General features: G+C 38.2%; 1 protein-coding gene across 3 annotated transcripts in view; it reads right to left on the bottom strand.

Moving 5' to 3' along the window:
• Positions 1–25,564, bottom strand: part of LOC101687967 (muscular LMNA interacting protein) — a 251,035-nt gene that overhangs the window by 122,249 nt on the left and 103,222 nt on the right. The window contains exons 2-3 of one of the 3 annotated variants that reach the window (XM_004771848.3): positions 15,101–15,256; positions 11,719–12,111 (exon numbers count right to left, since the gene is read on the bottom strand). The exons of 1 other annotated variant lie outside the window; for it this stretch is intronic. In XM_004771848.3, coding sequence (XP_004771905.1) covers positions 11,719–12,111; positions 15,101–15,256 — 549 coding nt within the window. The remainder of the gene's footprint in view (positions 1–11,718; positions 12,112–15,100; positions 15,257–25,564) is intronic. One more of the 3 variants, XM_004771849.3, reaches the window with a different exon arrangement.

Here is a 25,564-nt window from a genome sequence, read left to right as displayed (position 1 = left end):
ACAAATACATGAAGGTTAAATAACATGTTACTAAACAATGAATAAGTCAACCAAGAAATTAAGGAGAAAATAAAAAAATATATGTGGAAACAAATGAAAATTTAAAAAACAATGGTTCAAAATCTGAGCTGCAGCAAAAGCTATTCTAAGAGGGAACTTTATAGCAATACAAGCTGACCTCAAGAAGCAAGAAAAATCTCAAAAAACCTAACCTTACACATAAGAACTAGAAAAATAAGAGCAAAAACCCCAAAATAGTTGAAGGATGTCCTTCATAGGATGTCCATCCATAGCACTTTTACTCAACATAATACTGGAAGTCTTAGCAATCAGACAACAAAAAGAAAGACATCCAAACTGGTAAGGAAGAAGTAGGAGATAATAAAGGGGATAATAGAGAGATAATAAAGGAGATAATAAAGATTAGAACAGAAATAAATGAAAGAGAAACTAATAAATGAAATAGAATGAGATTAGGAGTTCTTTTAAAGGATCAACAAAATTGACAAACCTTTAGGTGGACACAAACATAAAAAAGTGAGTATTGCATGGAGCACTGGGTGTGGTACATAAACAATGACTCTTGGAGCACTGAAAAAAAATAAAATTTTTAAAAAGTGAATGAGAACACAAACAAAATCACAAAGAGAACAAATAGGAAACACAACAGGAAATACAAACAATTTTAAGAGAATATTATGAGAAATTGTTTGCCAACAAATTGGACAACCTATAAGCAATGGATAAAACTCCTAGAAATGGATAAAATTCCATAACTAAATCAGGAAAAAATAGAAAATTTGAACTGACTGATCACTGGCAATGAAATTGAATCAATAACTTAAAAACACCCACAACCAAAAGTCCAGGATCAGATGGCTTCACAGGTGAATTTTACTAAACTTTCAAAATAGAGTTAACACCTATTCTTCTCAGGGCACCTGGCTGGCTCAATCCATTGAGTGTGCAACTCTTGATCTTAGGCTGTCAGTTCAAGCTCCATGTTGGATGTGGAGCCTACTTAAAAAACAAAACAAAACAACAACAACAACAAAAAAACTTTTTTCTCAAACTAGTAAAATATATATATATATATGTGTGTATATATATATATATACACATATATATATATATATATATATATATGAAAGAAAAGCTTCCAAATTCATTCTATGAGACCATCATTACCCTGATACCAAACTCAAAGACACTACAAGAAAAGAGAACCATTGGTCAATATCTCTGATGAACATGGATGCAAAAATCTTCAAAAAAATATTAGCAAACCAAATCCAACAATACATTAAAAATCATTCACTATAATCAAATGGAATATATTTCTGGGATGCAAGAGTGGTTCAATATTCACAAATTGATCAACATAGTATATCACATCAATAAGAAAAGGATAAAAACCATATGATCATTTCAATAGATGGAAAAAAAGCATTTGCCATACTGTATCATCCATTCATGATAAAAATCCTCAACAAAGTAGGTTTAGAGGCAACATATCTCCACATACTAAAGGCCTTATATGAAAAACCTACAGCCAACATCATACTTGATCGTGAAAACTTGAGAGCTTTTCCCCTAATGTCAGGAACAAGGCAAGGATGTCCACCCATAGCACTTTTATTCAACATAGTACTGGAAGTCTTAGCAATCAGACAACAAAAAGAAAAACATCCAAATTGGTAAGGAAGAAGTAAAAACTTTCACTATTTGCAGATCACATGATACTCTATGTAAAAAACCCTAAAGACTCCAGCAAAAAAACTACTAAAACTCATAAATGAATTCAGGAAAATTGCAAGTTATAAAATTGATAATCAGAAATAAGTTGCATTTCTTTCTTTTTTTTTTCAATTTTATTTATTTATTTGACAGACAGAGAAAGAGATCACAAGTAGGCAGGCTGGGGGCAGGGGGACTCTCCCTGCTGAGGAGACAGCCTGATGCAGGGCTCTGGGACTCGATCCCAGAACCCTAAGATCATGACCAAAGCTGAAGGCAGAGGCTTAACCCACTGAGCCACACAGTTACCTCCATAAGTTCCATTTCTATACACTAATAATGAAGTAGCAGAAAAAGAAAAAAAGAAAAAAGTTTCATTTACAATTATAACAAAAATAATAAAATACCAAGGAATAAACTTAACCAAGGAAGTGAAAATCCTATACTCTGAAAACTATAAAACACTGATGTAAGAAATTGAGACAACCCAAAGAAATGGAAACATACTCCATGCTCGTGTTGGAAGAACAAATATTGTTAAAATGTTCACACTACCCCAAGCAATCTATAGATTTAATGCTATCCCTATTGAAATATCAAGAGCATTTTTCATAGAATTAGAACAAAGAATCTTAAAATTTTGTGGAACCACAAAAGATACTGAATTGCCAAAGCAACATTGAAAAAGAAAATAAAACTGGAAGTATCACAATCTCAGATATCAAGATACAATACAAAGCTGTAGTAATCAAAAATAGTGTGGCACTGATGCAAAAATAGACACATAGATCAACAGAACAAGATAAAGAGCCCAGAAATAAACCCACAATTATATAATCAATCTTCAACAAAGGAGGCAAGAATATGCAATGGAAAAAAAGACAGTCTTTTCAACAAATTGTGTTTGTAAAACAGGACAGCTACATGCAAAAGAATGAAACTGGACACTTTTTCATACCAACAAAAAATTAACTCAAAATGTATTAGTGACTGAAGTAGGAGACCTGACGCCATTAAAAATTCTAGGTGAGAGCACAGGCAGTCATTACTCTGACATCAACCACAGCAACGTTTTTCTAGAAATGTTTCCTAAGACAAGGGAAATAAAAGCAAAAATGAACTATTGGGACTACAGCAAAAAAAAAAAAAAAAAAAAAAAGAAAAGAAAAAAAAAGCTTCTGCACAGCAAAAGAAACAATCAATAAAACTGAAAGACAACCTATGGAATAGGAGAAGATATTTGAAAATGATATATCTGATAGGCTTTAGGATCCAAAATACATTACAAACTTATACAACTCAACACCACCATCAAAAAGAAATCCAATTAAAAATTGGCAGAAGACATACACAGACATTTTTCTGAAGAAGACATCCAGTTGGCCAACATCCACAAGAAAAGATGCTCAACTTCACTCATCATCAGGTAAATGCAAATCAAAACCATAATGAGGTACTACCTCACACCTGTCAGAATGACTACAATCAAGACCACAAGAAACAAGCATTAGCCAGGACGTGAAGAAAAAGGAACCTTCATGCACTGTCAGGGGGAAGACAAAGTGGTACAACCACTGTGGAAAAGAGTGTGGAGGTTCCTCAAAAAATTAAAAATAAAATTACCATATGATCCAGTAACTTCACTACTGGGTGTTTACCCAGAGAAAATGAAAACACTAAGTGGAAAAGATAAATGCACCCCTATGTTTGCATTGCAGCATTATTTACAATAGCCGAATTATGGAAGCAACCCCAAAGTCCACTGATAGACGATAAAGAAGAGGTGATACGGGGCACCTGGGTGGCTCAGTGGGTTAAGTCTCTGCCTTCGGCTCTGGTCATATCTCAGGGTCCTGGGATTGAGCCCCTCATCGGGCTCTCTGCTCAGCAGGGGGTCTGCTTCCCCCCCCCCCGCCTCTCTCTGCCTGCCTCTCTGCCTACTTGTGATCTCTGTCAAATAAATAAAATCTTTTTTTTTTTAAGATTTTATTTATTTATTTGACAGAGAGAGATTACAAGTAGGCAGAGAGGCAGGCAGAGAGAGAGAGGAGGAAGCAGGCTCCCTGCCGAGCAGAGAGCCCGATGCGGGACTCAATCCCAGGACCCTGAGATCATGACCTGAGCCGAAGGCAGCGGCTTAACCCACTGAGCCACCCAGGCGCCCAAATAAATAAAATCTTAAAAAAAAAAAAAGAGGTGAAACTCTCTCTCTCTCTCTCTCTCTCTCTCTCACACACACACACACACACACACCCCAAAATAGTACTCAGCCATAAAAAAGAATGGAATCTTGCCATTTTCAACAGCATGGATGGATCTAGAGGGTAAAATGGTAAGTGAAATAAGTCAGTCAGGGAAAAACAAAACACCACATGATTTCACTCACGTGAAATTTAAGAAACAAAACAAAGAATAAAAAAAGAGACAATCCAATAAACAGACTTAAATATAGTGAACAAACTGCTGGCTGCCAGAGGAGAGTTGAGTGGAGGGAAATAGGTGATGGGGATTAAGAGTACACTTGTCATATGACCGCTGAGTAATGCATAGAATTATAAAATCACTATATTGTTCACCCAAAACTAATACAACACTGCACATTAACTGTACTGGATTTTAAAAAAAAGAATGAAGAGAAAAGTAAATACAAAATAATACAGCCCTTTTGGTTGGCAGGACCACTGCACTTGACCCACGAACTTGTTCTGTATATGGGCGCCAGCTGAGAGTGGAGCTGAACTTCCTGCACCTGTGCAGAGTGACCATCTTTCTCTAACTCACATATGGGCTGGGCTGGGAAGGTACCATAGATTAATGTCATCATGAAGTTAATGTCATAGTCTCAGCTGGATCCTGTACCTCTCATTTTTCTGTTAGCTGGTTGTTAGTTGTTCCCCCCACTTTGGTTTTGAAATCAGTTTCCCATCCTGTTCTGAACAATAGCTCTTCTAAAAAGTTAACACTCTCCACAAACCCTGCTTTTACCACTTCCTCCATTGTACTCAATAGATGACCTAGTTTCACTTTCTCCAAGGAAAAATGGTGATTACCAGGAAAATCTATTATTTTCTAGATCTACTCTTATTCCTTTTCCTCTCTTCTAAGAAAAAATGATGACTTTTCATTTTTGAAAAGGTAAATTTTCCCTATATACTCTGAATCACAGAAGCTTTCGCTTTCTTAGGAAATCTTATTTCATCAGTTATCCCCCGTGGGCTATGTATTCATCCTTTTTCCTTTTTATTAGCTGTCTCATTTGTCTCATAAATATAAAACAAAATCCTTCCAATCGTTAAAAACATAGTAATAAATGTCATGTAGTAGGTTATAAAAATGCCTCAAATTCTCTTTTCACAAAAAAAAAAGTCCTTTTCCTCACCACTCCTTCTCAACTGGCCTTCTGACTTGGTTGGACCAGGAGGACACTAGCAAATATGATCCAAGAAGCAGTGGCTTGAAAGGCCCAAGTGCCTTGGAACTTACCAGCTTGCACAGCACATAAGAGCATCAAAATGTGAAAAAGCCCAGGTTCGTCCACTGGAGGTTACAAGACCACATCTCAGCTAACAAGCTACCAGCTGGCCCAGCAGCCAATGACAGACAAGTAGGTGAATCACAGCAAAGATTAGCTGACCCTGCCCCAGATAAGCAGAACCACCCACTTGAACAGAGCCAAATTGCCGATCTGCAGATACTTAAGCTAAATAAATGCTCGCTGTTTGAAAGCACTGCTCTTTGGTATGGCTTGTTATGCAGCAAAAGCTGACTGATAAACACACACACACACACACACACACGCACCAAGATTTTTGTGGATCCTCTGTGTTCCTTAACTTCTGACCCATGTCATCGTCATCTTAATGACATCTGTACCATACCATCACGGTATTGATCTCCGTACTTCTGAGAGCCAACAAACTTAAAGAGACTGCCCCCCAAATCCCATCCTTTCATGATCCCCTCCTCTCAAGTATGGGTGGAATTCCTAACTGGCTTCTAATAGAACCTGGCAAAGCTGAAGGCATTTTGCAGATGTAACTTAAGTCCTTGGTCAGATGACTTTAAGTTAATCAACAGACCATCCTGTGGTAGGCATGACCTAATTCATGGAGCTCTTTAAAAGAGGGTCAAAAGGTTAGAGGTTTCAGTAGCAGAGATTTTCTTTCTCTGCTGCCAACTTTAAGAAATAAGCTGCCATGAATTCTATAGCCTCAAGGAGGGGAAGTGAATTCTGTCAGTAACAGGAGGGAGCTTAGGAGCAGATCCTTTCTGGTGTAGGACCTCCAGATGAGGATGCAACCTGACACCTTAACTTCAAACTCAGGAGGTTCTGAGTGAAGCACCAGTTTAGGGGGACATAGACCTCTGATCTACAGAAACCTAGAAAAAATAAATAGGCATTTAAAGCCACTGAATTTATGATCATCTGTTGTGCAGCAATAGAAAACTAATATACTTCCTACTGACCTCTTAACAGCTCTTACTCCCTACTTAGTCTTCCACAGTAACTGTTATCACCAATGTCTACAGTGATTTATATTTTCCTAAGCCCAACAGGCACTTGAATGCTTTATCTTTTCTGATTTCTCCATAGAATCCGACTTCCAATCTCTCCCTCCTTTTTAAAACAGTTTTATCTGTGGGTTCTGATTTATCACTATCTCCTACTTTATTTCCTATCTTCTGACGAGTCCTTTTCACATTCGTGTCTTTTCCACCCTCCTCTTACATCTTGGTACTTCCCTGGCCATTCACACTGTCTGAAATCCCCAGGCCCTAGTTACCCATCAAGAAAACTTGTACTCTTTGCTCACAGTTCAGCTAATTACAGTGTGACCCTTCCTGATGGTCTGGGCTGATCTAGGCATCCTCCCCCTAAACTTCCCCTTGTTCTTAGAACATGTTCCCTTTCATGGTCAATGTCTTCAGGTGCATCTTTTTTGAGTTCCTTAAAGGCAGGTAGAATGTTTTTTATAGTTAATCCCCTTACTTTCCAGTATGGAGAGTAATATTACTGTCATGCAAGAATGAAGAAACGGTGTCTAGTGGATATAGGGACAAAAGGACAGAGTTCAGGGACACAGTGTCTCCTTAAAGCCAGCATCATCATCTTCCTCAGTGACTGTGCCCTCTTGTTCTGCTCTAGACTCTGGATAGTGAAGATAAGCAGGGGAAGGGGACAGTGATACTGATATCCATTGAGTCTTTACCTCACCACCAACAACAAAATTGAGTTCTGACATCAACAAATCAGGAGACCCTCCTGTTAAAAGGTTCCATCAGCATTCTGCGGGAATTGTCAAAGCAGCTGGATTTTCCACAAATGTACTTCCTCTGCCCCATGGGCTAATGGCAAAATTGATTCCTCACCCAGAGGAAACAACATGCCACCACTGAGAGATCTCAGGGATACTGCCAGCATCAGAGAAGATTGAAGGCTGGAGGTATAAGGAAGATTTCTACATCTAACATCCTATCCAAATAATTTGTTGTAATTTATTTTCCATGGATCCATAAAATCTAGGTACTTAATAAATATGCATGCCAGTGTCCTAATTTCCCAGACTTTCATGTAATAACACCCTCTATTTAACTCCAGCCAGTTTTTCTGACCTCATTTTCCATGTCTTCTCTGTTCTTACACCTAAGCTACATTTCACTGGGTGGCTTAGTTGGCTAAGCCTCCACCTTTGGCTTGGGTCATGATCTCAGGGTCCTGGGATTGAGCCCAATGTTGGGCTCCCCACTCAGTGGGGAATTTGCTGGTCCCTCTGCCCCAACCCCTGCTTCTTTATCTCTCTCTCTGAGATAAAGAAAATCTTTTAAAAAAATTTGTTTTATATAAAACCTCTCCCTCATCACAAGTTCCTTCCCCTTGTACCCCAAAATATGCTATCATCTCAAACTTCTTAAATACAGTAAATCATCTGTTGAGAACCTACCATGATCCAGGCAGTCTTCTAGGCACATTCTGTATATTACTATCTCATTTAATCTTCACAAAGAAGGTTGATATCATTACCCTATTTTACAAATGAGGAAACCAAGGTTTATAATTTCAAGTAACTACCCAGAGGAGCATGGCCAGTATGTTACCTGTGTCATTCCTGCTTTCCCAAAGCATCTCTCTGGTGCATGGGCTCCCTTCCTTACCACCCATCCACTTCTCAACCTCATTTTTGTCCCTATTACTGCACTCACACTGTTTCCCTTCAGGTCATCAAATGACCTTCTAATTCTGAAATTTAATGGGCTCTGAAGGTCCTACTTTATTTGATCTTGTTTTATGTTTTATTTTTCCTTATATTTATAAGATTTTATAGTATTTTTATTTACTTTCCCTTGTTTGTAGACTATTCTTTTTGTTGAATGCCCCTCCAGCTTTCATTGCATGAAACCCCTCCCTCCAACTTCCTTGGACCCCTCTCAGTCTCTGTCATGGGTTCTATTCTTTCACAGGCCCTTTATATTTTGCTATTTCCTGGCCTGTACCTCCTGTCTTCTTGTTCTACATTCTTTCCATGAATAAATACCTCTACTTTCATCAGCTTATGTAGAAATATTTCCAGTATCCCAGCCCTACCCTGTGTTCTAGACTCATATTTCCAGCTCCTTTCTAAAGAACATCATGCTATGTCATCAAGGCATCTCAAACTTTAGATCAGATGTCTTCTCTCTTCCTACCAATACCTGAAACCTATTATCTTCCCTCAATTAATGATATCAATTTCCCTATGAGAAATTTCATCCATCCTTGACTTTTCCCATATATGTCAATGAATAAATCCAGCTAAATCTAAATCTTGTAAGTTCTTCTTTTTATCCCCACTCTCATTGCCTGAGCTACAGGCTTTACCATAGGTCTTCCAGCCAAATCACTCTGTGTTCGTATGTGTATATTCACCTCTCAAAATTTTAACTCTAATGTTATCCCTAAGAGAGACAATATTAGACCTTTACATCAACATTCAAGATGCCTATACTCAAAAACATTACTCTTTCTTTCTGAATTTTTATTGAGAGGATTTTGATTCAACTGCTTATTTTATATATAGCATTTTAACTTTTAACCTACACTTCAAAATTTTTAATTGTTTAGTGGCTTTTTTTAACATAATGCACTTTTATTGAAACATGCTACTTCAACGAAAGTATTTGGAACATAACCATATTCAACCCAATATTTATATTGACTACATTCATGATAATATAGTAACTACTACAGAGAACAAAATGATTAATAGAAATAGATTTACCATAGACTTCATCTCTAAAGACTTTACAATCTGCTAGGGGAGATAAGGCATGTACGTTAATAGTTATACTACATGCTGAAATAGGAGAATTGTTATAAAAGATGGACAGAAAAAAAGCTATCAGAAGTACATTGAGAAATAGTTTATTTTGACTCAGAGAACAAAACCTGACTTCATAAAGGAGTCAGTGTCAGTGCAAAGACTTCAAAGATGTGAACTCTTAAATATTTATTCCTTTTATACACCTTATTGAACCTCACCTATATGCAAGACACTCTACTAAGTGCTGGAGACACAGAAATAAATGGGACACATCTTGACTTAAATTGCTCTCTAGTGAGGGAAAAAGGCAATCCATTATTACAACAGGGTGAAAAGGAGTTATGGAAATTTTCTAAAAAAGCTAAAAAACGATGTGGAAAATGGTACAGATGGAGAAGACCTAACTCCTCTTCCTCTTCAAAGGGAATGTCTCTAGAAAGAGGCACTGCTTAAACTGGGTTTAGAGTATTGAGCAGCCTATGGAGATGAGTCTGGGGAAGGAGATTTATACACAGAGGAATCAAAGGCTCGGGGATGGAAAAGTATAAAGTATGCACCTTTGTTGTAGTTGAGAAGAACTGAAGAAGAGAGGTAGAAGATGTGGATAGAAAATGACATCTAGGCTAGTTTATGGAAAAGTTAAAAGCCAGAGCAGGAACTGAAGGCATCTTTTAGAATAGCTTAATAAATTAGTGCTGACTAATAGTGTTAATTTATGGACAGTTCTGTACATGGATTTATTTTTACCAGGCAGACCAGAAATTCACCTAATGACTATATTTCTGAGAGAAAAGTAGATGTTGTTAGCATCAAGTAATCCAATCAGGATTATTCTTTAGACTTGTTGTTTCTATTACTCACTATATTAAAATTCTCAGAGTACCTTCTTTGGTTCGGTCATTATTCTGGGGTTGACATTTGTGGTTAACAATTGCCTTATTCTTATTTACTCTTATTTTTATTTGATGATAGTCTATTATTCATTACTCAAATGGATTGTTAAGGGAAATGCAAACAGGAACAATGGCGACTCCCAAACATTTCAAGATCCAGTATTCCCCCATTAGTGGTAACCATCATTTTTGGCCACTGCTAATGAATTAGATTGATCTTTGCCTTTTCACTTGCAGCCTTGATAACATACTATAACGTACTGCCATATAACTGTTTTTGGACAAAAGATTCCAAAGTGTGTGTTCAGGCTCTAGTTTACTTCTGTGTATTTGGTCACATAAAAACAAATTAAATGACCAACTTAGGGAAAGAAATCTAACAACTGGGGGGAAAAGTAAAACAAAAATCCAAAAGTTGCTTCATTAAGAAGGTTTGCCTTGTTTACTTACATTTATTATTATCACACCTATAAGTTCTTCAAAGGGGCTCCATCAAATTACCCTCCCTTAACTTTAGAAATCCCCATATCTCAAACTTGGTTATTCCATCATCTTTCCTGAGACAAGAAAGAAACGCTCAAGCCTATCACTGCTTACTGAGAATATGTTTAATTACATGATTAGAACATTTCCAACAACTGTCTGAGAATAAATTTTGAGAAGAAATAAATGTTTTAGGTCAGTAGACTGAGGTAAGAGTAACCCAGGGAGAGTCTTCTAAGTAGCCTAAGGACCCTAGGCTTATAGGTGATAGAAATTCTGCATCAGGAAGTCAGTGAAGGCAGCAGAAATGAAAATAGAGTGGCACCCAAAATAAGACACGTCCTCTACAATTATGCATAGGTCCTAGCAGCACCAAAAGGCCAACTCACCAACAAAAATGTTCTCCCAACTACTTTGGAATGCTTACAAGTACCTGGTCCTAACAGATCCTAAACAGGACATCTTGATACTGACATATGCTTTCTCAAGGAGCACTTTGCATCCGCGGTCTACTCCCAAAGCCAGCCTCTGCATTCCTGACATTCTACCTATGCCTTGTCAAATCATTGTATGATTTCATCACAACAAATAGCCAACCAATGGGAAATCCTTCCTATTTTTCCCTTCAAAATCTCTCCCTCTCCACTCCCTTTCTTTCCTGCCATCACAGAAATGGGTCTTAAATAGGCTCTCCAACCTAAAGGAACTATTTAATTTTGCCGCTAAGTTTTGGGGTAGGATATTCTACCCATTTCACTGAGGCAAGACCTGCACTAGTGGCTTCCAGGACCACAACACATATTTTCCGAAGGACACGCAGGCGAGAATTTTTTTTCTAAACACTCTTATTTCCTAGCATATCCTTTGACTACTTTTTCAATAGTTTAAAAGTAATGTGCCTGCGTCTAACATCCAACCAATGTCTTCCCACAGGATCTTTCTCGTATGTGCAGTATGCTTCTTGGTGGAGCCAGCCAACCAAGCACTCTCTCCTAAGAAACTCCCAGTTATCAATCTTCCAAGAATTGTTCCAAAGTAAGCGATAACATTCTCCCAGATTCACCCCAGCTGAACATCTTACATTTTCTCTTCAGCCAGTTCGCAGTACAATTATATAATCTTTTTTGTCTTATGAATTTATTATCTATATTTACTCTGTGATGATTTATGATCTTGGGATTTGGGCTTTTTTAATACCTTTTTCTTTGAGAGCTTTGCATGCCTCAAACAGGAAGGCCTTTGCGGACAGCCTAGGATAAAGAGTAGTAAACATTTTCTTTTTTCTTATGACAAGAAGAAAAACCTACCTGTCCGTGCTTTTGCTGAGAGGCAATCCCGTGAGACATTTCAGGGTATGATGGGGCCTGGAGGTCTGTCCCTCGTGTTTTGGGACGTACCACATCAGAAACCAGACTGGAAGAAATTGCTAGAGATTTGGGCCGAGAAGCTGTAGTGCTCATCCCCCCAGGGGGGCCTTGTTCACCTTTTCCACTTGGAGCTTCATCTTCCCCTTCTGAGTCCACGATAAAGACATATTCAGCTTTGAAGAGGTCACTTTGCTGCATTCCTTGAAGTTCGTTTGCTTTAATTCCCCTTGCTTGCAAAACCTTTTCACTGCCCTCTGAAGGATAAATCAATGTCCCTTGGTTTCTCTCCTGTTGGCTCCCAGCATTCAAGGTCAAGTACTCATTGGACTCAGACTGCAATTAATGTAGAGACATAAAAGCATTGACGTTGCTTTGACAATGGCTTCCTTTTTGCATGTACACTTAAAAGTTTAACCTGCTTTTAATCTCCAAGGACAAGAATTATTTAAAATATATTTAAAAATCAGGTTGGTTTAGGAGAGATTGGGTTGAGGTTAATGGTTTACTTTTACCAGCCCACTTATTTGTCCTGGTTCAAGCCCAAACAATTTAGGGCTCAGAATCAACATCAAGTAAACCTGCTTTCAAATAAATCATGACACAATTTCTTAAAAAGAGATAGAGACAGCAATGTTTCCCATGAAGACATTCGTGAGACAAACCGGGGTTGACCAAGGGTTTAATTATTGGTCAAGCAAAACCTACATATCCTATATATGCCAGGAGAGAAAGGAAACCTTATTGAAAGTTTCTAAAATAAAACAAATCTCTCTAAAAGTCTGAGAGGAAAAATAAAATTGTGACCAAAAATATAGATATTCAGACAAAACCATCCAAACTAATTGAAAAGAACTCAAGAATAAGATGCCAGGAAAATAAGCAGATATTTTTAGTACAAGGAATTTTTCACTGCTATTTTATTTTGTAATTCTTAATCTTTTCCCACTCAATTTTCTATGAGTACATAGAGGGTTTACAAGACGAGAGTAAGACAGCTTTATCAAGCTATCAAACATCTTTTTCTAAAATGAGAGCAGCAGTGTACACTAAGATTGTGTTTAAAGGACTCAGTGTTTATTTTTCTGGTTTTGATAACCATGCTGAGGTTACTATATTTTTCTTTGCAACATTTCTTTAGGCCTAAAATTACTTCCGAATAAAAAATTTTAAAAAGACACTAACTAAAATAAACTGAATTTCAACCATGATGATCAATTTAACATGTGCTCTTATGGGCATGCATGCCATGTGTATGAAAATAGAAGTCAAACCATTGATTATATATAACTAACCTAAGGCCATTATTTTATATGCCCATTGCACATTTTTCAGCTGATGATGATTTAGTTGAGATAAAACACAAATGGCCTCTCATTAGGATTTCTTGGACAATGGTCATTTCACATTTAAATTACAATACTATACAGTAACAAAAACCCAAACTGGAAAGAAGTTGAAATTAAAAACAGCATTCAAAGACAGATTGCTTATTATAAAAAATAACTATAATTAAAAGATGGCAAAAATTGACCTAGTTTTTGAAAACATTATTAATTATCTAAAACAACTTCCCCTGTGCTATTCCTTATATTCCACATATGAGTGAAACCTTATAATAATTGTCTTTCTCTGCTTGACTTTGAAAAAAATTTTCTGCACAGATTTGTCCATTCTCTCCAGTTTGCTTATTAAATCAATGGTTTATATCAGAAAAATATAAAATTAAATGACTCCCTTCCCCCATAGTCCATCACTCTCTATTCTTTTACTCTAATGTATTTTTGTAGCTTTATCACTGAAATTTTATTATATACTTTTCACTTTCTTTATTGCATACCTTCCTAAGAATGACATATGAGTTGATTTTATTCATTCAGAATACAGCACCAAGCACATAGTATATTCAGTCAGTAGTGGCTGAATACATAAATGATCAAGGGAGAATTTACCCTGTTCTATTATAACATTGAACTATTGAAAAAATAGGAAGAAAAATCTTGACTATTTTAAATATATGGTTGTATGTGATCATTGCAATCAGCAAATAAATATCAACATCTTAGGAAGCTCTGGAGGTTTGCAACCAAGAGGAATTCATACATGCACAATCTCATTCATACTCGTAGCACCCATACAAAGGATCCCATAAATACCTCACATAGAGTTGAGTACTATCAGACAAGTTTCCCAGAAATTCCTATAGTAGCATTTAAGATCTTCCTGAAATAATTCAACCTTCATAGTCTTTGAAATAAGGTGGTAGCATTGAAAATCTCAGATCACAGATATATTACAATTTTCTGGATAATATATTTTCATACAGATAAGGTGAATCAGATTATTTTACCCCCTTTTCGTGGTTCCAGAATACCACAAAATCCCCCAGACATCTTTTACTCATAATAAGACAATATTAAAAGACATTCTAAAGAGAAAGGTTTTTTTCCCTAAAATTCCATTATTCTAACACAAGTCATATTCAGGGTTTTTTAAAGTTCGTTTTAATTTTATTGCCAGTCTTGGTCTCATTTTAGATAAGCATAGTCAGCATACAAATATAATTTTGCAACCAATCTTGTCTCTTACTGTTATAAAGTTAACATTTTCCATGGAATTACATAATCATTATAATTATAACTTTGTGAAAATGGTGTATTATACTCTCAACTTTTTTCTGATTATTAGCTATTGAGCTATTTTTATTTTTCCCTGTTTTCCTAAAGAACATTTTTGCTTTTGTACCGTTCTTGGAATACATTTTCAAGAGTTAGATTATTGAAAGATTACAAACAGTTTTATGATTATGCATAAGGATTTTCCACCAAAATTGTACAAATTCACAATGCTAGCAGCAAAGTGTGAGCACGTCAGTAGCTTCACAACTGCCCTAGCACTGGATATTGTACTTTTTAAATGTTGCTAAGTTATTGCATGTAAAACAATAATGCCTCATTGTTTTATCTTTATTTTCTGTCAAGAAACTGACAGAAATTCAAACTTGTCCAAATATTTCATTTTTATTATTTTAGGATATATTTGGCAGAAGAGCAAGTGCCCAGAGGCAGAATGTGTCACGTGAATAGCAAAGAATAGGATGTCAACTCAGGAGAGTTGAGAATAGTGCCATGGAGAGAAGGAGAGTATGATAATATTTGGGTTTCTATTACACGGTTATATTTTTAGTCAACCTTGGATTTCACAGTCATCTCACTTTATGCAAGGGAAATAAACATTCATACAAATTTCCAAGTCATTCTTATGGACAAGTTAATGTTTAATATAAAATTGCTTAATATAAAGAAAGAACAAAAATAAATCCTACCCTATTTACAGTTTCTGGATTCTTATCACTTGGTTCCTCGGGAATTTTAACAAGGAATTTAGAGGTGTCAGCCAACTTAGAGTGGGTTGGTAGTCTTCTGACAGTAGGGACAAATGTGAAGATCAGAGGTTTGGCTTCAGAATCACCAGAAGAGACCTAAGAGACATGTAATAAATTAGACTCTCAGTCTTGTTAGAGGTTTATCTTGACTTTATTTTCTAATTACCATGATATTTACTTCATTTATTTTGTAAAGTTGACTCTTATCCTGTGATCATGTGTATGGTTGCCAAAGAAAACAGCTATAAAAATAGTGAGCGTGGACCAGACTCCTTTTTTAAATTATTCTATTTATCAGAGAAAGCAATACAACCCACAAAGAGCCTATTGTAGGGGATGGCAGCAAAACAGTGGATTGGCTAGTTGATCTCTTGGAACATTACAGGGCACCTGTACCTCCCTATAGGGTCATCACAAACATAGCATCTATTCTGTTTCAAAATCAACTTTTATTCATTTAACCCTTGGTTAGCATGTTCTATCTGACTCATACTCACCAAGCATGCAAGAAACTTCCAACATATATCATTAATGAGGATACTAAAAAAGATTTAAAATAGGAAGTTTTTTTTTCTTTTTCTTTTTTTTTTTTTTTTTTTTTTGCTATTAGAATACAAATGCCTGTCTTCAAGGATATCCTTTCTCTTTCATTCATGCTTTGTTCATTCAAGAATAACCGTGTTTAGTATTTGTGGCAGGGCGGGTACTCAGGAGCTAGGGATGCCACCATGAATAGGAAATGGTCAACAGACCATGCACGAGAAGAAAGAGTATGCACAGAATATGAAAGGAAAAGTGATGAGGGATACCTGCATACCCACCATGGGAAGCTCTGTAAAAGGCAACACCTGAAATGTAGGTCCCAGTGAAGAGAAAGATAAAGATATCCCAGGCTGAGAAAACCAGATGAATGAAAGCATGGAAGGGCAGCAGCAGTGGGATGTGCATCAAGCTTAGATCCTGTCCTATGGACAACAAGGAACCATTAGAGCACCATAGATTGGGAAATGATGAAGTCACATTAGAATTTTAGATGGGTAATTCTGGTTTTAAAAGACACATAGTGGAACACCTGGGTGGCTCAGTGTTAAAGCCTCTGCCTTTAGCCCGGGTCATGATCCCAGGGTCCTGGGATCGAGCCCCACATCAGGCTCTCCACTCGGCAGGGAGCCTGCTTCCTCCTCTCTCTCTCTGCCTGCCTCTCTGCCTACTTGTAATCTCTGCCTGTCAAATAAATAAATAAAATCTTTTAAAAAATAATAATTTAAAAAAATTAAAATAAAATAAAAAAAAAGACACATGGCTAGTGACAGGCAAAGAAAGTCAAGAGCAATAGGTTGAGGACTACCTGAAAGGGAAAAAGAGAAGATGGTGCCATAATCTCTCTTTCACAAAATTTTGAATGAGGAATAAGGAAGGTTGTCGGGAGTAATTAGTGAGGGAAGGAGAGTCAAAAAGAGCTGCCTGTGTTGGCATGTAATCGGATAGACTTGAACATGTAGGTAGTATGGGGATAGGGATCAGGAGAGAAGCAGGCAAAATAAGTTAAGGGAACATATGGTCACATTTGAGTCCAGAGAAAATGAACTAAGATACAGGAAAGCTCATGAATGTGGTGTACCCGGGAGCAGAAAGGTGGTATAATCAACATTGATGATAAAATCAGCTCCATCTCGTCAAAGTAACACTGCCCCTCTACCACCTGCATGCCACAGACTCAAGAAATATGATACACCTTGGCAAGACCCTCACTGCCCTCTCCCTTTAAGCCATGAACCCCTCTATGCCGTGACACCCTCAGATTTCACCTTGGCATTCCTTTTAAACCCAGCTATGTCAGCCCCTGTGAAAAAACCCAGACCTAAGTCATCGCACAATCCCTTGTGCTATACATACCCGTTGCTCTTTTCCCATCTGAGGCCTGCTCCAACTCTTGAAGCCTTTCCACCACACACTTTCTGGTATCCAGTCGGCCGCCACAAAATCCTCCATGTCCCAAACCTCTTCTCTAACTTCTCTAACTAGCTCTAACCAAACCAACGCTTTTTCTAAAGGGCTTTGTCTCTAAGAAGCTACCTCAGTGGAAACTGTTTTCTCTCACACTGGGCCTAGAACTACAAGCGTGTCCTCCTCACTTCCCTGTACTGCTTCCAGACCATTCCTCTTTCCTCTACCTAGAAACTTCCAGATTTGAATCTCCTGTCAGTAGTCTATACTCCTCACTGCTATCTCCCCACAACCAAGGGAAGCCCTTCTTTCTTTGAAGATTTAATTCCTGGCTCAGTTCCACTCTTTTTAACACTATGCTTTGTGCAATACTCAACATCATAGCTCATAGGTAATTTTCCTCATCTTGTGTTGCCCTGGCCTCTACTCCTTCCTGATTCTCAAATCCCTAGCCTCAACCAGTACCTACAACCCCTCTATAATGTCACATTTTTCATTCTCTGGCTGCCACTTCTTTTCTTTCCATACCTCCTTCTCATGCTCCAACATTTCTCAGATCTCACCAGAATAAAAATCTATGGATCCCTCCAACATTATATTGTCCCATATTTCTTCTTTTTAACCAACCTCAGTGATTGCATTCACCACAGTTCCCCCCCATGCACACTCCTCAAATGCTTTCCCCTCTCTCACATCATCCCCTTGCAACTGGGTAAATCACCATTCTCACTAAATCTAACCTCCTACTCTATTCCTGCACCACAACAATATGTGATTGGAGGAAATCACACAAACTATGTTTACTGGTTTCACTTCAAATTTATGACTCAGCCCAAGCAGGCCCTTCAATGCTGCTCTATAAACATACACTAGCTACTTGGCCCATTTACTCTCCCACTTGCCTAGAAAACTCACAACCTCTCCAACATCTTCTTCCATAGTCTTACTCTGAGTTGATAAGTTTGTTTCTCATTTCACTGAGATCACTGAAGCGATCAGAAAAGAATTACCAAGGTTCCCATCACCACATCTACTCACTCACCCACATCTTTGTTCTCTCATGTGGCCTGAAGTCCTGCCATTATGTCCCTAGTAAAATCAACTCTCACTTGAATATTTTGCTTTCTACTAACTTTTATTTATTCAACAAGGTGTCATTAAATGCCTACTAAATGCTAAGGCACCACTTTAAGTGTTGGCTATATGATGGTGAGCAAAAATCTTTACACTAATGGAATTTATATCACAGAGGAGGAAGTAGTAAACAAAATAAATATGTAAAGTATTTAGTACTTATATAGTTATAAGCTATGAAGCCTAGCTTTAAGGCTATTGCGATGACCCATGGTAGAGAAATGGTAGGTTGAACTTGGGTTGCTATGGTAACCATGATAAGAAGTGTTAAGATTCTGGCTGTATTTTAGTTATTTATTTTTTTAAGGTTTTATTTATTTATTTTTGCAAGAGATAAAGAACATGATGGGGGAGGTGGGCAGAGGGAGAAGCAGACTCCCCTCTGAGCTGGGAACCTGATGCAGGACTCAATCATGACCTGAGCCAAAGGCAGATGCTTAACTGACCGAGCCACACAGGCACCCAAGATTCTGGCTCTATTTTAAAGGAAAACAGAATATGCTTAAAAACTAAATGTGGGATATAAGAGATAGATAGGAATCAAGATGAGTACAAAATTATTGACCTAAATAACTGTAAAAAATGAGCTTTTATTTACTAAAATGGGGAAATCAACAGGTGAAGCTAGTCTGAGAATAAAGATCAAATTTGATATGCTAAATATAGATCCAAATGGAAATGTGGGAAGGGAGTCAAATTTAGAGGAGAGTCTGTGCTAAAGATGAAATTATTAGGGTTGTTAACTTATACATTGTATTTGAAACAAGACCAGATGAGCTCACCAAGGGAGCAAGCACATACAGAAGGGGTCCAAGGCTGAACCCTCCCGACTTGTGACACAAGCGATCCAGTAGCAAAGGAAGAACTTGTAGCGATGACATGGGATTTTAAGGAAAATAGAAAAGACTAGAATGTCACTGACATCAATAGAAAAGATGCCTGACTATCAACCAAAGGATTACCAGGCTCTGCTGAGCCAGGAATTTGTTGCAGTGAAGCCAATTTACTTGGCCTTTTGATATTCCTTCCAGGGATATTCAAACAGCCTCTCACAGGAACAGAGAAAGTCAGCTATAGCACTTACAGAGCTGGTGTTTGGAAGCTGGGAAGAAAGTTGAGGAAATTGAGGGCCCTTGTGAGAGTAGAGCAAATGACCAAAATGGAGTGGAGTTTGGACAGATCCAAGACAGGGACCCGCAGATTCCAGGGACCAGCGGTATCTGACACTCAGATAACAGATCTAATAGCATGTTGAGTGTCTGGAAGAATGGCTTGGTTTACAGTATAGTATGTGAAAATGTAAGATTTAGAGGTATGGTAATTCTTTTTTTTTTTTTAATTAATTAATTTATTTATTTATTTATTTATTTTATTTTTTATAAACATATATTTTTATCCCCAGGGGTACAGGTCTGTGAATTACCAGGTTTACACACTTCACAGCACTCACCAAAGCACATACCCTCTCCAATGTCCATAATCCCACCCCGTTCTCCCAAACCCCCTCCCCCCAGCAACCCTCAGTTTGTTTTGTGAGATTAAGAGTCACTTATGGTTTGTCTCCCTCCCAATCCCATCTTGTTTCATTGATTCTTCTCCTACCCACTTAAGCCCCCATGTTGCATCACCACTTCCTCATATCAGGGAGATCATATGATAGTTGTCTTTCTCTGCTTGACTTATTTCGCTAAGCATGATACGCTCTAGTTCCATCCATGTTGTCGCAAATGGCAAGATTTCATTTCTTTTGATGGCTGCATAGTATTCCATTGTGTATATATACCTAGAGGTATGGTAATTCTATGTGGTCTAGGCTTTGGCCTTGAGACTGACTATCTGGGACGAAAAAAAACAAAACAAAACAGAAAAGACACCAAGCTGATGAAGCTCAAGCAACTATGAGACAAGAAGGTTGACAAGGTCAGCCCGGAGAAAACAAAAGTCATGCTGGGTGATAGTAAGACTGGCCTGGAGAGAGAGAGACGCATAGCATAGGGGCACAATGTGAGTCTGGGGTCAGGAGGTACCTGGAGCAAGCTGCCTGGGATACTAGATTAGTAATGGGATATTTTCTTTGTGAGCATGTAATCAAACAAAAAGGACTGGATATCCATACAGAAGATTTCACCCAAGTTATAGGTCCAATGAACTAAATGTAGGCCACTTACTATATAGTAAAAGTTTTTGGTAACTAAAAAAATGAAAACAGCTATGCCTTCTAGAAATGATGCATATTCCTTAAGAAATATCAAACATACAGGCAAACCCTTCTGAGCTAACTGTCATTTTTTAATATTCTCTTTTTGGTAAGATTTTATTTATTTATGAGAAAGAGAGTGAGAGAAAGAGCAGGGGAGGAGCAGAAGGAAAGGGACAAACAGACCCCGTGCTGAGCCCAATGCAGGACTCCATCTCAGGAGCCTGAGATCATGACCTAAGCACAAACCAACCGTCGGACATTTAACTGACTGCACCACCCAGGTGCCCCTAATATTCTTTAATGTCTTTAAACACAGTTGTCCTTATTTGTTCATTGCAGTCATGTCAAAATTCCCAGGTTGCTGCTAATCATGGGAAAATAATAAATCAATGCTCTCCTTTGTGGTAAGAAACATTAGATCCCTTTTTAGATTTGGAAAGCCCATTAGTCTTATCAGCAATAACACACTTATTGGATAGATTATTTCCTAGGAAGACCTTTTTACATGACTAATCTCATCAATATCAAGATAGATAGAGAGTGGTTTTAGCAACAAAAGCACTAGAGGTAGTTCAGATAATTCATCACAGAATTTCCTGTGGGCAGGAGATAAAGACAGTCCTTTAGGAGTCAAAAGGTGAAATAGTGACCTTATTCCCAGGTTCTATAGGCCTGCTCCATCTTTCCCCATGATAATTACAAGTCTATCTTGGGTTCTATCCCAATGAAATTTAAATACTGATACATGAAAGGCTTCAGTATAAGTGCCCCAGGGGTCTGAAATACATATAATCATTATTAATAGGACATGGCTTTGCCTTCTAAAACACACACAATACCGAAAATTTACTTCTGCTATGAACTTGTGCAATATGCAATGCTACCTAAATCTCTAAAAAACAAATAGATCGCCCATCACTGACACCCAATAAACTACAGACTTTTTAAAGGGTAATAGCTATAATTTCAGTGACTAAAAGGGAAACAAAATATAAATGAAAAGTGATGATTCAGTGCATAAGGTGCACTTTCCACCCAATGCCCTCAAAGGAATTTTCAAAGCATAACCACATGCGGACAATGAACGCAACAGAAAAGTAAAATTATTTCTTTCTACATTATTGTCATATTTTCCTACAGACACATCCATATCTGACAAAAAATGTCTTCCCCGGTGGAGGAGAACAATTTTTTTTTTTTAATTTTAGTTGAACCCACATATGATGTCATTCAAGAATAACATAAAAGGGAAAATCTAATAGGACTAAAGACGTATTCATCTTCCTGGGTTACCGTTGGAGAAAAAGATCAGGGATAAATTCCTCTCTGAGCACACATCCTCAGAAGCACCACCACAAAAGTGGTATCCACTTTTAAGCTGGGAGTACAGTGTTAGCACAGGGCTTTTTTCATCGTTACCTAGCATCCTCTTATCTAACCAAGGAGGTACTGATTTCTTTCTTTCTTTCTTTTTTTTTTTTTGGTACAGAATTCAGGTTGGAAAAGGATTTAAAATTATACTAGCTACACGATGCAACATTTAGATGAAGAGCCATGTGTTAGCCAGGGTAGACTGCTGAATCCCCTGTTCAGAAAAGAGGAAAAAAGAAATTTTTTTTTTCTCTCTCTTTACTGCATACGGTAGCCAAGTTCCAGTGGAGCCCAGAAATGAATCGCTATGGTGATGAAAAATCATTTTCCACACAAAGCAGAAACAGATGCATGTTAATATCATTGCACTTGTTAAATGCCGGTTTAACACTTTCAAGTTGTCAATGCCATTTAAAAACACATCTTAGTTCCTATCCTTGGGAAACTAGTTTAATAACTGAAATTAGACCTGAGAGGATGAACATCTCGCCCTCACTACAGTTTCAAGCACTCAGAACTGTCTGAGACTGTCCCCCTCTCACCGGACAGCCGAATAATAACTGGAGAAATGGCATTTCCCCGTGCCATGCAAGTTCACTGCTCTGTTGCTCAGTTTCTGGGCTGCAATGCCTTCCTGTCTTCTATTCCCCTAAAAGTTCTCTTCCTTCCTGTGGTGACACCCACACTCACAGATGGCCACTAGCCTCTTGTTAAGAAGAGGCATGGCAGGGCGTCCGCTTCCACACTATGCCAAGGGCAGTCCCGAGCCTTTTGTGGGGTTGGCCAGCCAAGCAGTTTGCTTTTATCTGCTCGCCCTGCCACTAACTGCAGATAATAACATTTCATTTTGATATAGAGGCAAATTTATCTCTCCACAGGCAGCTCTCCCTCAAGCCCTCTTGCAGCAAACACCGAAGTGCACAGCCTTTAAAAGTTCTTGAAAGCATTAAGGAAAGACTTCCCTTTACCTGGGGTGTGGTCTGAATGCTCCCTGCTAGGACGCCCGAGTTCATTTGGAAGTCATTGTTCCCGCAGTCCCTCGGAAACCCCTGTTCTGGAAGCATTGATTCATCACATAAGGGAGTGAGCAAACCGATGACTGAGGTGGGAAGGGAGCCTCTCACTAAAACAACACACACTCACACAGAAAAAAGGAATTCTAAAAAGAGGTAAAGTGGCATCCTCCCTGATTTGAAGAATCCTGTCAGCTCCCAGGAGTAGGTTTATGTGTAGATAATTTCTAGATTTGGAACTTCATGAGAGGTCATGTTGACTGCTGAAATGAAGCCAGGAGAAGTAAAAGAAAAAGAAAAAAAAAAAAAAAGAAAGAAAACCTAGAAAAAAAAAAAACCCACCTATACGTGTTTGCCCTCTTTTCTTGTCACGCATATATTCCAATTACATATTCTATGCAAAGAGAGAAGCCAGATTGTGCAGTGATGAGAAGCTGATTGAAAGGCCCGAGCATCTGCCAATCTCAGCAACCAGTTGGTCACACTCACTGAGAACACTGAGAGGTACAAACACATGCAAACACTGTGCCTAAATAAAGCCCTAGAAAACACACAGCGATCATTTCAAAAGATCAATAGCATTATCGGTCTTTGGCATGTAAATGCAGCAGGAATGTCTGTAGTGACTGAAGTTTCGCTATTAATCACTGTAGCTCTAGAATGAAGCTTGGAGTCAAATATTTGTTGAAACAAAATTCCCTTCTGAGGTTTCCTGGAAGACAGTGAGTGTCCTGACTGCAGACGAACCAAACTCAAAACCTCACATGTGAAACTGACTGGCGTATTCAAGCTTTTGGGATTTCTACTTTTTTTAAGTATTGATTTTTCTCCAAATCTGTAATATCTAGATTTGTGCTTTGGCAAAGAAAGATGTTGTGGCCCCAGGGTTGGTTATAGACCAAAGACTATGGGAAGGAATGAAGATTTTACTTTGGGGACCTGTTATACCTCTTAACATTTTCAACTTTATCAAAAGCCAGAATTTGTGGAAACATTAAAAGTAAAATAATGCTCAAAGTGATTCTACTAGCATACTGGCAGAAATTCTCCCAAACAACGCAGCACTTTTTGACCTAGAATATTCTCTAAATTTCTGAATAGAAGTGCAGTTACACCCCTAGGTAAATCATATGCCTTCCTCTAGGCTATGCATATTTATGCATACTCAAAAGAAAAGAAAATATAATAATCTTCCTGCCCTCAGTGAGCTTAAAGTGTAATTGAGAATAGAAAACAGACTACAAATAACAGAAATGAAAAGCAAAAAAAAAAAAAAAGAGAGAGAGAGAGAGAGACATTGAAGTTCTCAAACTTTATATATAAACTATAAACTACCTGGAGAGCTTGAGGAAATCTGCCCTTAGATTCTTTTTTTTTTTTTTTAAGATGTTATTTACTCCCTTGTCAGAGAGAGAGAGGGCCAAAGCAGGTGGAGTGGCAGGCAGAGGGAGAAGCAGGCTCCCCACTGAGCAATGAGCCTGACACAGGTCTCCATCCCAGGATGCTGGGATCATGACCTGAGCTGAAGGCAGATACTTAACTGACTGAGCCACCAAGACGTCCCTGCCCTCAGATTCTGCACATCCAGCAAGCTCCCTGCTGGTGCCTGGCTGCTTGCCCATAGCACTTTGAGTAGCAAAGACCTGGGGGGTTCTTGGAGGGACATGAGATCACAGCTACATGGAGAAATTCAAGGAGAAAACTGCACTGGTGCTGCACTTCAAAGGATCGGGGACTGGGGGCTTAGGAAAGTGGGACAGAATAACACTCCTTTCAAGCAGAGTGAATGCACCTGTCCTAACAGCAGTATGCCCTAAGAAGAGTCATAAAAGGCGAAAACCTAGAGATGATCATTCACTGGGGACACAAGAGGACCTCCCAAAGACAATCCTTTCACTTGTGAAATGTAGATATGAATAGTACTTATCTCACAGGATTCTTGCAAGGATTACTGTGAAATCATGTAACCCCTAGAGGTCACATTCATCTTACACAGTCCTAGTGAGTGGCTCCCTACGAGGAAGCAGCAGTCTGGTTAGCTGTCAATAGTTTGATCCGTTCGCTCCAAGTAGACTCTATGAAGCTCTTCTCCCATACCTCGTTCTGTCCTCCCTCTGGTCTTTTCTCTCTCATTTCCTTCCCCAACCAAAGCAATATTTATGCATGTTGGCAAGTCAACTTTGGAAGGGGAAATACTTTAGCCCCTGTCTTCTGCCCTATTTGAACTCTTCCTTGAGTCATTTTACAGCATGAGAACCAATTGAATTAATCCATTATTTTGTTATTTGGCTCTGTATCTTACTGGCAACTTTTCTCGAATCATTTTCTTTCCCTGGCTTTATTAATAATTGTTGGTGTTGCAGACTATTTGTTATATTGATAGAAGTAATAATTGTTAGTTAAAAAAAAAAAACATAATGGTCATGCATTATAACAGCATGCTTCAGCCATCTGGTTAGTAACTACATATAGCCTCAAAGAACGCATGTATTTAGGACAATTTCTATAGAAACCATCCTCATTTAAATAGAAAATGATGGCACCTGTTCAAAAACGGGCCCCAGTCCTGAGTGATGAAGAGCAAGGAAGTTACTTACACAGGATGGAGAAGTGGGGAGGAAGAGTGTCTGTCCTCCAATTACAAAGAGTAAGAACATCACCTAGAGTCTGCCCAAGACCCTGAAGCATTTAGAAACACAAACCATTTCTTCCACAGCTCGATATAGGCATTTAATCAGT

Source organism: Mustela putorius, unplaced genomic scaffold (genome assembly GCF_011764305.1).
Source record: "Mustela putorius furo isolate JIRA1106 unplaced genomic scaffold, ASM1176430v1.1 tig00003983_pilon_pilon_pilon, whole genome shotgun sequence".
Classification (NCBI taxonomy): domain Eukaryota; kingdom Metazoa; phylum Chordata; class Mammalia; order Carnivora; family Mustelidae; genus Mustela; species Mustela putorius.
The sequence above is the reverse complement of the archived record's forward strand: the minus strand, read 5'-3'. Positions and strand labels throughout refer to the sequence as shown.